This window comes from Leopardus geoffroyi, chromosome A2 (assembly GCF_018350155.1).
Source record: "Leopardus geoffroyi isolate Oge1 chromosome A2, O.geoffroyi_Oge1_pat1.0, whole genome shotgun sequence".
In the NCBI taxonomy this organism is placed as follows: Eukaryota; Metazoa; Chordata; class Mammalia; order Carnivora; family Felidae; genus Leopardus; species Leopardus geoffroyi.
Window position 1 is genome coordinate 9,476,592 of NC_059331.1, and position 12,249 is coordinate 9,488,840.

General features: G+C 56.8%; 1 protein-coding gene across 14 annotated transcripts in view; it reads right to left on the reverse strand.

The window, feature by feature from the left end:
* CACNA1A (calcium voltage-gated channel subunit alpha1 A) overlaps positions 1-12,249 on the reverse strand; it is a 175,079-nt gene that overhangs the window by 71,790 nt on the left and 91,040 nt on the right. For all 14 annotated transcript variants that reach the window (XM_045492170.1, XM_045492179.1, XM_045492178.1 and 11 more), the window contains 8 exons: positions 10,649-10,761; positions 9,591-9,703; positions 9,316-9,447; positions 8,951-9,023; positions 6,077-6,194; positions 5,881-5,948; positions 3,003-3,109; positions 303-1,118 (listed from right to left, as the gene is read on the reverse strand). In XM_045492170.1, coding sequence (XP_045348126.1) covers positions 303-1,118; positions 3,003-3,109; positions 5,881-5,948; positions 6,077-6,194; positions 8,951-9,023; positions 9,316-9,447; positions 9,591-9,703; positions 10,649-10,761 — 1,540 coding nt within the window. The remainder of the gene's footprint in view (positions 1-302; positions 1,119-3,002; positions 3,110-5,880; positions 5,949-6,076; positions 6,195-8,950; positions 9,024-9,315; positions 9,448-9,590; positions 9,704-10,648; positions 10,762-12,249) is intronic.

Consider the following 12,249-nt stretch of genomic DNA (forward strand, 5'->3'; position numbering starts at 1 on the left):
GTGGGCCTGCAGCCTCTGGCCGCGCCACCTACTGCACGTGTGACCTTGGGCAAGGCGCTCCACCCCTGGGTTTCCAATCTGTGACACTGGGATCCATCTGCCGAGGGGGGTGGGGGCTGGGCGGCGGAGGGCTGGGGGGCGGGGCGCAGAGCAGGGGGCGGGGCGCAGGGCTGGGGGGCGGGGCGGACGGTGGAGGGGAAGAGGTGGAGAGGACGGAGACGCTCCACCAGAGGAACGGGCCACACGGCCGGCGTCGTTACTACCGCTGCCACCAACCCAGATCAGGGGTCACACCCACTTACTTCCTCCTCCGGTGGCGGCGCTCTCGGTCCTCCCTGCGCGCTGCGTCCGCCTCGTAGGAGGCCGGGGGGCCGTGCCGGTGCCGCCTCCTCCGCTCGCCGCCCTCGGGCCCGTCGCCCTCGCCGCCCTCGCCGCCCCGGGCCGGCCGGCTGCCCTCGCGGTGCCGGGACCTCCGCTCCGCCTTGTCCTCCGCGCCCTCCTCGCCCGGCCGGCGGTGGGCCCGGTGCCGGCGCGGCTCGCCGTCGGCCCCTGTGCGGGGCGAGCCGCTGCGGCTCTCCCTGCTGCCCCCCTGCCGGTGGGCGTGCCTCCGGTGGGGGTCCCCGGCCTTGACCCGCTCGGCCTCGCCCTCCCAGAAGCCCGGCTGCTCCAGGCCGCCCTCCCGCGCGTGGTGGTCCGACTCGCGGCCGTAAGGCCCCTCCCGGCTCAGCTCGGCCTCCTGGCTGCCGGCCCAGGGCCTGCGGGGGTCCAGGCCCATCGAGCCGCTGGGGTCCCGGGCCCGGTCGTGGTAGCGGGCCTGTTTCCTGAGGAAGTCCTCGGCTCGCTGCTGGCCGAGGCGCTGGTCCACGGTGGGCTCGGCCGCCCGGCTCTTGTTGGTGTTGTTGTTGCGGTTCTCCTGGGGGTCGACCACCAGCGGCCGGTCCAGGTGGGTCTTCATGTCCGGCCGCAGATGCCGGGCGTACGAGGCCTTCCAGCGCTCGTCTGGGTCCATCTCATTGTACAGGGCCTCCCGGCTGGCCAGCAGGTTCTGCTTCCGCATCTCGCTGGTCCGCTGCTCCCACACCGACTTGGTGGGCTTCTGGTTCTTCTGCTGCTCCTTCCTGCAAGGGAAGGGTGGGGGTGGGGGGTGGGCGTCAGAGCGCTGGGCCACGTGGCCTGCTCAGGCCCCTCCCGCGAATGTCTCGGCCTGGGGGGCCTCTCCACCGGGGAGGGTATTTCAGCCCAGCCAGGTGGCTGGGCCTGTGCCGAAAACTCAAGCTGGCTGGGCATCCTGGCCTAGCCAGGGCCTTGGCCCAGGTGGGCGTCTCCATCCAGCAAGGTGTCTCTCTGGGTGTGACTGATGGGGGGGGGGGGAGGGTCTCAGCCCAGGTGGGTGTTCCCGCTGTCCTCTCCATGCTTCCTCAAGTTGTAGCACGTGACCCCCTGGGGGATGTAGCCTTGATGGTCAAAGTATCTTAACCTCTAGGATAAGCCATCACAGTGGACGTTGGCCTGGAGCAGATTCTGGAATCGTCCACATGATCTTTTAATTCTGGGTCATGGAGGGTCTGGGTGGTCCCAGGGGGAGCCAGGGTGGGCACTGGGGAGTCTTGGGCAGTGCCTATTTACCCACAGGGCCGGTGCTGGCCAGCCTGCAGCCCAGTCTGGGGTATACAGACTTCTGTAGGGTTTTTGCGGGCATTGATAGTTTTTTGTGTTTGTTTTTTTTTTTTTTTTTACATTTATTTATTTTTGAGAGACAGAGAGAGACAGAGCACAAGTGGGAGAGGGGCAGAGAGAGAGAGGGAGACCCAGAATCTGAAGCAGGCTCCAGGCTCTGAGCCGTCAGCAAAGAGCCCAACACGGGGCTCGAACTCAAGAACTTTGAGATCGTGACCTGAGCTGAAGTCGGACGCTCAACCGACTGAGCCACCCAGGTGCCCCCATTGATAGTTTTATACAGACCACCACCTTCCATAGACTGCACACCTAAACTCGCTTGTCTGATTACGTGTTTTCCTGGGCCTTTCTTTCACAGCCACCCACTATGGCAAAGAAAGCCCCCTCCCCACCGTCACATCAGGCACTGTCCCTCGGTGTGCAACGTCCCTGGGTCATCCAACACAGGCAGACCGTGGGTTGGCTCAACGAATCTCCCTTTAATCAAGATACCTGAACTCTCACCACCTCACCACCTCTGATTCACCAGGGAACTCTGTCCACTCTACCTTTCATGGTGTGTCTAGAACTCAGCTATATCCATCACCACGGCCACCACCCCGCTGCAGTCCCACGATCTCTTTTGTATGGACCAGTGAATGCAGTCTCCAACCTGGTCCCCCGACTCCCACCCTTGTTCCCTACAGCCTGTTCCCTTGACAGCTGCCAGAGGGGGCCCATGAGCACCCGAGTCAGGTCTTGCCCCTCCTGTGCTCCAGAGCCCTCCATGCCCCCCATCTGACTCAGATCAAAAGTCCACGGCCCACCCGTGACCCTGCATGATCTGCTTATCACCTCTCTGCCTTCACTTCCTCCCACTCTCCTCCCTCCCTCCCTCTACTTCGGTCACAGTGGCCTCCTTCATGTTCCCTAAACACACTAGGCACATGCCTGCCCCAGGACCTTTGTATATACTGTTCCTGCTGCCTGGTATGATCTTCCCTAAGATCCCCCTGCCTGGCTCCTCCCTCACCTCCTTCTGGTCTTATCTCCTTCTCAGCCAGGTCTTCCACGGCAACTTTATTTAAAGTCCCAACTCTCTCCACCCCTGGCTCCCCCTACGCCCCTTAACCCCCTGTTAATACCATATCCCCAGTTGCTAGAACGATACTTGGCATGGAAGAGGCGTTTATTAACTATCTGTTGAGTACAACTGGGCGGTAGAGCAGAAGCACCTCTTCCTAAAGCTCACCCCTCTCAGGGACTGGTCCTTGCCCCCAAAGTCTTGACTGGGAGGATGTAGACGTGGGGACCCTGGACAGCATTCTGGAGTTCGGGGCACTTACACAGCTATGGACATGTTGGCGGCTGACAGAGGACTCACTTCTGCCACCTCCTTGGCTTTCTGCAGGGCCAGTTTCTGGTTGGCTGCCTCTTCTTCTTCTTGTTCATCCTAAAAGACACACGGGGTCCCCGTTCGCCAAACATGAACCAGGCCTTGGGGCCTCACTGCTGACCCTACTGCCACCAAAGGGCAACATGGGAAAATATTTACAAGCAGGTGTGGCCTGGGCGTCGACCCCACCCCCCACCCCCGCCGCCCCGCCCCGAGCCGAGCCCCGCAGATCGGAACAGGTGCCCCGTGTCGGTCAAGTGTACTGCTATCCCCTCTAGGTGCAGGCTCAGTCTCCAGCTCGTTCTTAATCCTGTTTTACGACACAGCCAGGAGAAAACCAAAGGGGAAAGAGACTCCCTTGCTTTCCCACAATGGAGACTTTTCTGCACCCCGTCTCAACGAGCCGGAAATGAATGCAAAGACCTCCCTCTCACTCTACCTTCTGGGTTAAGCTCTGCGAACCCAGACTTTTTAAAAACGCTGACTAGCCCCCATGTGCAGAAAACCTGGCCCATGCCGTGCACTGCCAACAGCTTCCAGAAGGGGAATCGGGAGAGGAGCTTATATTCTCGGCCGGTTAGGTTCAGAGAGGAGGAGGGTGGAAGATGTTTTCCAAACACAGAAGAAGATGTTTTGGGGCTTTAAAGTCTTCTTCAGCCTTCATGCAGGGCCTCATTCGTAAAACAGAAAAGCCCACAAAGAAAAAGCAAAGGAAAAGCAACGAGGAAGGAATGGCCAGAGATGAACCCACCAGTAAGAAGTGTCGGGCTATGTGGCAGGGTGCCTCTCCCCCTGCACTGCGATCTCTGGGGCCAGAAGCAACCTTAACCACCTCGGAAACGGTCATATCAGGACGCTCTGTCAGTGACCACACAGAGGTGGGCCCCGACCAGCCACCCTGTTCTCAAAAGGCCTTCTTTCCTTCTGGCATCTCACCCAGCGTTTCTCAGAGCTGGGTCCCTGGACCACCTGCCTCAGTGGCATTGCAGATGCAGGTTCCCAGGTCCCGCCCCCGAAAATCCCCGGGCTGGGCTCCGTGGAATCTGCATTTTCAACAAGTTCCTGGGTGAGTATCAAACACGCTCGGGCTTAAGCAACAGTACACGTGGGTCAGAGCACAAGTTCTGGACCCACGTGGATTCAAATCCCAGCTCCTTCGCTCGCTGTTAACGTCGCCTCTGGGTGCCTTGCTATCCTCACCTAAAATTCCCATTCTCCCCGGCTCTCCCACCTGAGCACTTCTCACCCCCTGAGAAACTGATTTCGTGTCTGTCTCTCCCTCCCGAATGTCAGCCCCGCGAGGGCAGGGATTTCTGCCTTTTTGTTCACTGCCATATCCTTGGCTCTTAGACCAGGCTCTGCTCACAGGAGGTGCTCAAGAAATGCTTTTGAAAGACACAGTCTGTAAAAGGGGGGCTCAGAGAACTTGATTCCGGGGGTTTCTGAGAAGATTCAATAAGACCAACACACCGGGGGCTTAGCGGGGTACCTGCCTCATGAAATGCCCAAGAAATACCTGCAGGATAAATGAAGGAAACAAGTTGGTCTGGAGGAGACTGTCCCTACTAAATAGATGATCTTGCCTTTCTCTCTCCCCTTCTCCCATGCTCCTGGTGAGGACGGGCTCTTGGAACTCGGATGAGCATACGGTTGGATCAGCCCCTGGAGCCAGCCAGCCAGCTCCATGGTGACCAGGCTCGTGGCCGTGTGCTTGGGGCAGCAGAGCCTTCCGTTTCTTCCCCCCCTCCCCCCACCAGTCAGAGCGGGGCTCGGGAAACTCTCTCTCCCCCCTGCCAGGGCCAGCAGATGGAGGGTTTGGCAACGTCCGCTCAGTTCGGTTCAGTTCCACGAACGTGTCCTGAACACCTCAAAGCGCTAGAGATGGGACCATGAAGAGGAGGGAAGCCCCAGGCCGGGCCCTCCTGGGCTCACAGGAAGACTCTGCACATGTTCTCTTCATGTGATGGGGCTGTTTCCCAACACCCTCCTCTGAAATTGCAGAAAAGGTGCCAGCTTCCTTTGTGCAGTGCGCAACCTGTACAACCATTCCCAGCAGCCCTGCTTGTGGGCTCTCCCAAGGGTGTGAGCTGTGTTCCTGAAAGCAGTGTTGCCTCCTCTGTGCCCAGCTGAGACGCATCCGAGTTCCAGGGAGCCCAAGGCTGCTCTAAGAGGCATCTGACACGAAGTTTTGCTCCCTTTATTGGGCACTTACTGCAGAGCAAGAACCGTGTCGAGTACCTGACGTGCATAGTGTGCTACTGTGAATAGTAGCTGCTATTATCATACCATCTGGGGCCAGTGACTTTGCCTTTCTGAGCCTCAGTTTCCCCTTCTGCAAAAGGGAGACAACAGCGATGCCCGGCACCGGCGGCATCTAATTCTTTACTGATGTCACTTGGGGGCGACGTCCGGCCAGCTCCCAAGCTCCTGGGGCCGCGAGGTGAGCCTCAGGCCCCTGTGTGGGTTTTCCCACCCGTCCCATCCCTTCAGGTCTGGGGTGGTGACAGTGCCTGCTGGCCTGGGGGCTGCACCGTTGCTTGGAGAGGTCCCTCGACGCTCCCCGCTCCCTATAAATGGGCCCTCGGGTGGAGCCTGCCATCTGTTTCCTGTGGCAGCCCCGCAGCCTTACGCCCCCCCACCTTCTTTGCTGTGGAATCCTCTTGATCAGAGACAGACTGTTTCAGGGAGAGGGGGCTCCTTCTCCCGGGCACAGCCTTCAGGGCAAAAGCTCGGACCCTGTCTCCACCCCCACGCCCAGCACAGTGCTGATCGGCCCCAAGCAGGCGGTAACTTTGCCCGAGGGAGAAGCATTCTCCCACCAACTCCACCTTGGTGAGCTCCTGGGCGTTGGCCAAATTATCCACCGCGATGGCTAAGAACACGTTCAGGAGGGTGTCTGCAGGCGCTGGAGTCAGGGAAAGCACCACCACTCGGACCCCGGGTACCCGGGCCTCGAGGACCCTCCCTCGCCACCCGGCTGCTCCCCCTGCCCCGCCCCCGCCGGCCCCGCCCCGCGGAGGATACAGTTCCCGAAGAGCGTCAGCACGATGAAGTAGATGGAGAAGACCATGCCGCCCTGCACGCCCCCCTGAGACTTGATACCGTCATACATGACCTCGTTCCAGTCTTCGCCCGTCAGGATCTGAAAGGGGACGGAGAAACACACAGCCAACCCCTCTCAGCCACGGGCCCCGCGGAGACGCCTTGGCCGCGGAGCTGGCGCCTGCCTGCGGTGGCTCTTGGGGCGTGGGAGGGGCCACCCCTGCCCTGAGGGGCTCTCGGCCTGGCTTCCAGGGAGAGGTGCCTCTGGGGGAGTCACAGCTCCTTCCGTAACTCTGTCCTGCCTCGTGTGACCAGGGGATTCACTACCGATGGAGCTGTGCCCGCCTAAATTCATAGGTTGAAGCTCTAAAATATATTTTAATGTTTGTTTTTTACAGCGAAAGAGAGAGAAAGACAGAACGTGAGCAGGAGAGGGGCAGAGAGAGAGGGAGACACAGAATCCGAAGCGGGCTCCAGGCTCCGAGCTGTCAGCACAGAGCCCGACGCGGGGCTCGAACACACGGACCGCGAGATCACCACCTGAGCCGAACTCCCCAACTGTGAGATCAGGACCCGAGCGGAAGTCGGACACTTAGCCGACTGAGCCACCCAGGTGCCCCGGTCCGTTTAAGATCTAAACCCTCATGTGACGGTATTTGGGGATGGGGGGTAATCAGGGTTAGATGAGGTCATGATGATGGGCCTCTCATCATGGGAACTGGGGCCTTTATAAGAAGAGACACCAGAGAACTTGGTCTGTCTCTCCCCATCTCCATGCCATGTGAGGACACGGTGGGAAGGTGGCCATTTGTAACCCAGGAAGAGAGTCCTAACCAGGAACCAACCCCGCGGGCACCTTGCTCATGGACCTCCAGCCTCCAGATATACGAGAAATAAATTTCTGGTGCTTAAGCCGCATATTCACTGGTCCTTCTGGCCTGCTGTGCCTGGGGGCAGGGCGGGTGCCAGTGACGGGAGAATGTGTCAGGCACGGGGAGGCAGGTGCTGGCAAACACAAGTCTCCCTGATGCATATGGGATGGACTGAGGGGACAGGCGTGTGTCACCCACACGCTCACTAAAAAAAAAAAAAAAAAAAAAAAAAATCCAACTTCCTTCCTCTGTAGTATTTCCACAAGGGTAAAGTAAATGTGAATCGACTCCAAAAATGTCAACCCGTTAATGTGGGTTTCTCAGCCTCGGCCCTGCCTGCTGACATTTGGGGACCGGGTCATTCTCTGTTAAGGGGCCGTCCTGGGCACTGTGGGGTATCGAGCAGCAGCCCTGCCCTCTACCCACTGGGTGCCTGTAGCGTAACTCCCCCAGGGCTGTGACAACCAACCCCGTTTCTAGAACTTCCAAGTGTCCTTGGGGGACAGACACCCCCCCCCCCCTTAGACAAGAACCCCTGTGCTCAAGACCCACCATCAACAATCTTCATGGCTAGTTTCCCTTTCTAACCCCCTGTCCAGGTGTTCTCTTTTAGAAACTGCCCTCGGGGCGCCTGGGTGGCGCAGTCGGTTAAGCGTCCGACTTCAGCCAGGTCACCATCTCGCGGTCCGTGAGTTCGAGCCCCGCGTCGGGCTCTGGGCTGATGGCTCAGAGCCTGGAGCCTGTTTCCGATTCTGTGTCTCCCTCTCTCTCTGCCCCTCCCCCGTTCATGCTCTGTCTCTCTCTGTCCCAAAAATAAATAAACGTTGAAAAAAAAAAATTAAAAAAAAAAAAAAAAGAAACCGCCCTCCCCGGGGAAGGAGAAAGTGAAGTCACATTTTCCATAGATCCCCTGTCTCCCCCACCCCACAAAGAGACAGAACCCACCAGGCTCTGGTGGTCCCAGCCAGGTCAGTCCCCAACCTCAGGGCATGTGCCCACACAGATGCAGCAGTTGGTTTGGGGAGAGCACCCAGGGTCTCTCTGCCTTGCAATGTGGGATCAGGGGCATCTCCTAATCCAGGGAGGACGGGTGTGGTAACCATGCCTTATTTTCTGTATTCTGATGCTGTGACTTGGCGGGGGTCGGGGGTTTGTTGACCCTGGAGGGGGTCAGGGCCAGCTAATTCCTAGAGATAATGGCCAACTCGCCCATGGTGTGCACTTTTCTTTTTTTTTTTTAATTTTTTTTTTTTTAACGTTTATTTATTTTTTGAGACAGAGAGAGACAGAGCATGAACGGGGGAAGAGCAGAGAGAGAGGGAGACACAGAATCGGAAGCAGGCTCCAGGCTCTGGGCCATCAGCCCAGAGCCCGACGTGGGACTCGAACCCACGGACCGCGAGATCGTGACCTGAGCCGAAGTCGGACACTCAACCGACTGAGCCACCCAGGCGCCCCTACACTTTTCAAATGCAAACCAACCACCTCCTCTATCGGGCTCTTACACTCGGGGCCCACAGTCCCCTGATCTTTCTCATCAGCTAACCCGAGATGGCCCCCACGCCCAGAGCCCCGCTGAAATCATTCCAGCTAGCCACTTCTAAATCTGCTTACCCTGCCTCGCGGGATCCTTCCTGCAGAAACCACAATAAAGGCTTGTGCTCATGTTCCCCCTTCTCTGCCTCCTGACCTCCCCCTCGTGGCCCTGCGTGGCCCGCTGTGGACTTCCTCTCTTGGGATCTCCAAGTACAACAGACTGCCTTTCCAATGGCATTTACCCACCATTGTTGATTGAGGGTGAGATCTCACAGAGATCTGCTGGCCTCACCGTGCCTGAATAATTCTAAAACCTGTATTTTAAAACAGCGGGACAAGGTAAAGCGGAGGAAGAGCGATTCGAGGAGCCCCCATCCTATGCTGAATGGTTGCTTTAGTCTCTGGCACTAAGAGGTATCCGCCCACGGGGGCCAGGTGAAGACCGTACCTGAAACACTGTCATTATTGCTGCTGGAAAAGTGTCGAAATTGGTAGGAGGAGTCCCTTCATCGAAGTTAAACCTGCGGGGAGGACACAGGCATTTCACGCTGGCCCTGCCCCGGGTGCTCTGAGGGCTTAGCTCAGCATCCTGTCTCCAGGGCAACATCTCCAGCATCTCTGTTCCCCAGAAGGACACCCTGACTGGTACCCAGGACCCCGCCCAACTGGGTGAATACACTGGGCGCCCGGAGCCACGAGGGGGGCAGTCTGCGGGATGGAGGCGAGCCTGGGTCTCTGGACGCACCAGACCTGCTTCTGTCCCCGCACGGGACCCCAGGGAAGCGGAAGTCAGGGAGTCTGCTGAGCGCTTACTGGCCGCCGAAGAGTTGCATTCCCAAAAGGGCGAAGACCACGATGAACAGGAAAAGGAGGAACAACAGGCTGATGATGGATTTCATGGAGTTGAGGAGAGAGACGACTAGGTTCCTGAGTGATGCCCAGTACCTGCCAGCAGAGCCCGGGTCGGGGAGGGGCGGTCAGGCCGGTCAGCTGAGCCCGCCCGTCCCCACCAGCTGGAGGCGGCCCCACCCCGGTCCCCGCCCCCGCCCCATCCCTGCTGGGATGCCGGGGGAGCTCCAGAGACTTACTTTGTGACTTTGAAAATACGCAATAACCTGAGGGCTCGTAACACGCTGATTCCAAAGGATGTGCCGGGTTTTATGACGGCCCAGATGACCTCGAAGATGCTCCCGATGATAACCTGGAGCAGAGAACCTGGTCTCGCGTCCAGGGCCCTGGAAACCGTGCCCTGGCCCCGGACCTTACGGGAACCCAACCAAGATGCCCCCACACGGAAGCAGGGTGAGGGTCTCCACCCCCAGAAGCCTCGAGGGGCCCCTGGGTACTGCAATAACCATTTCCTTGCGTTTTTTCAGAAATCCAAGTGAAACCCACAGAACGTCAAAGTAACCACTTGAGGCACAGAACCCGGCGGCATCTCGCGCATTCACAACGTTGTGTCAGCGTCACCTCTATGCAGTTCTGAGACATTTTCATCGCTCCCCCAAGAGACCCCGTCTCCCCATGAGCGGTCACTCCCCATTCCTTCCTCCTCCCCACAACCACTAACCTGCTTCCGGTCTCTATGGATATGTCTATTCTGGACCTTTCACAGAAATGGAATTATGCAGTATGGGACCTTTTGGGTCTGGCTCCTTTCACTGAGCGTAACGGTTTTTGAGGTCCTTGCCCCTTTAAAGTTCTCAAGCATCATCCTTAACCAACAGACAGTTGTCTAGTTTTTATCCTTTTGATCTTACGTGAGCGGAGCGGAATCGTGCTCTGCGGGGCTGATTTTTGTCAATGTCTGCGGCTGGTCGCCTCTCCTTGCTGTGGAGAATTCCATCATATGGCCGTGCCACAGTTTATTTCTCCATTTTGCTGCCACGCGACATTGGGTCCTTTGGTTTGGAACTTTGATAAACGAAAGAGGGCCTGAACGTTTCCCTCCCGCTGGCAGTGGCTAAAAGTTTGGGAACCTCTGCGTCCTCACCGGGATCTGGGATTGCCCTCTCACTCCTTCTGCATTCAGCTGCGTCTCTCACGTCCAGACGTGACCCTACCGTTCCCTTTCTGATGTGCCCAGGCATCAGCCGTTCTTGGCCAGAGCCGGAGAGGTGAATTTCCTATCAACGAGAGTACTTACCCCACAGTCAAAGCAGTTGAAGGAAGAGTGGAAGTAAGGCCGCGTCCCAAGCCCGTACATTTTTATAAACATTTCGGACATAAAGAGTCCTAAGAAAATGAATTCTGCATAGTCTAGAAGGGAGAGGAGGGAGAATGGAAAGGAAGTTAGGTTTGTGGAGTGCGTGGCGGGGCGGGGGGGGGGGTTCCAGGCGGCTCTGACTTTCCTGTTAATAACAACCCCATCCATCTGGCCTGGCAGGAGAGAGGAGGGTCGTTGGTGGCCTTGGCTAAAGATTATGCAAGGCTTCCTTTCCACGGGCCTCAGTTTCTCCTCTGTTAAAGTGAGGAACAACAATTGTCCCCCACCCTCCAACCCACCAACCCCTGGCCGATCTTAAAAAGGCGTGGGGAAAGTTCCATGGCTCTCCACCACGCACTTTTTTGCTCTGGTTCAACGATAACAGCTGGGCACAGGTCCTTGCCAAGGACTCAGGTTTTGTGCTGGCTGGTGGGTTCCTGCGTGCTTAGTAAGTTTTATTTTTTTATTTAAAAAAATTTTTTTTAACGTTTTATTCATTCTTGAGACAGAGAGACAGAGCATGAACGGGGGAGGGTCAGAGAGAGAGGGAGACACAGAATCCGAAACAGGCTCCAGGCTCTGAGCTGTCAGCACAGAGCCCGACGCGGGGCTCGAACTCACGGACCGCGAGATCATGACCTGAGCCGAAGTCGGACGCTCAACCGACTGAGCCACCCAGGCGCCCCAGTACGTTTTAAAACTAATGAACGAACGAACGAACAAACTGCCCGACTAACAAAATAACAATGAGCCCAGGATGCCATAATCTAAGAGTTATGATAAGTCCACTTTTACACGCCTGAGCTCGAAAGGAGAAACTGAAATAGAAATCATAATGGTGTCCTTTTAGTAACCTTTGTGTCAGGGGCTTAGTTGGAGACTCAGGGGCAACCAATCTAAGATACGGCCCTTCTCCCAACTTGGAAAACCTATCTGATGCCCCCCGGTAAAATCCTGTCTTGTTGATGTCTAAAAGTCTTGGACAAGATAAAGCACTTTTGTTCTTTGGTAAGAAAGCATGATAGTCCAAACGCCCTGGGGAGAGGTAACATATGGGAATTTGTTTGCACCATCAGAGAAATGGCTAATTTCAAGACCTTTTCCGAGAGAGCTTTCTTGGTGGGGTAAGGAGGGTTTCTGAGTGGAAGAAAACAGAAAGGAAGACAAAGGACCCAAACATCCAAGAGTTTCAGTTTTGGTCACATAGTTAATTCTGTTTGAGAGCCAAGGGTGTTGGGGCACCTGGGTTGCTCAATTGGTTAAGTGTCTGACTCTCGATTTTGGCACAGGTCACGATCTCACGATCCGTGGGTTCGAGCCCGGCGTTGGGCTCGGTGCGGACAGTGCAGAGACTGCTTGGGATTCTCTTGTCCTCTCTCTCTGCCCCTCCCCGCCCCAAAAATAAATAAACATTAAAAAAAGAAAGAAAGTCAAGGGTGTTTCTTTTCTTTTTTTTTTTTTTAATTTTTTTTTTTTTCAACGTTTATTTATTTTTGGGACAGAGAGAGACAGAGCATGAACGGGGGAGGGGCAGAGAGAGA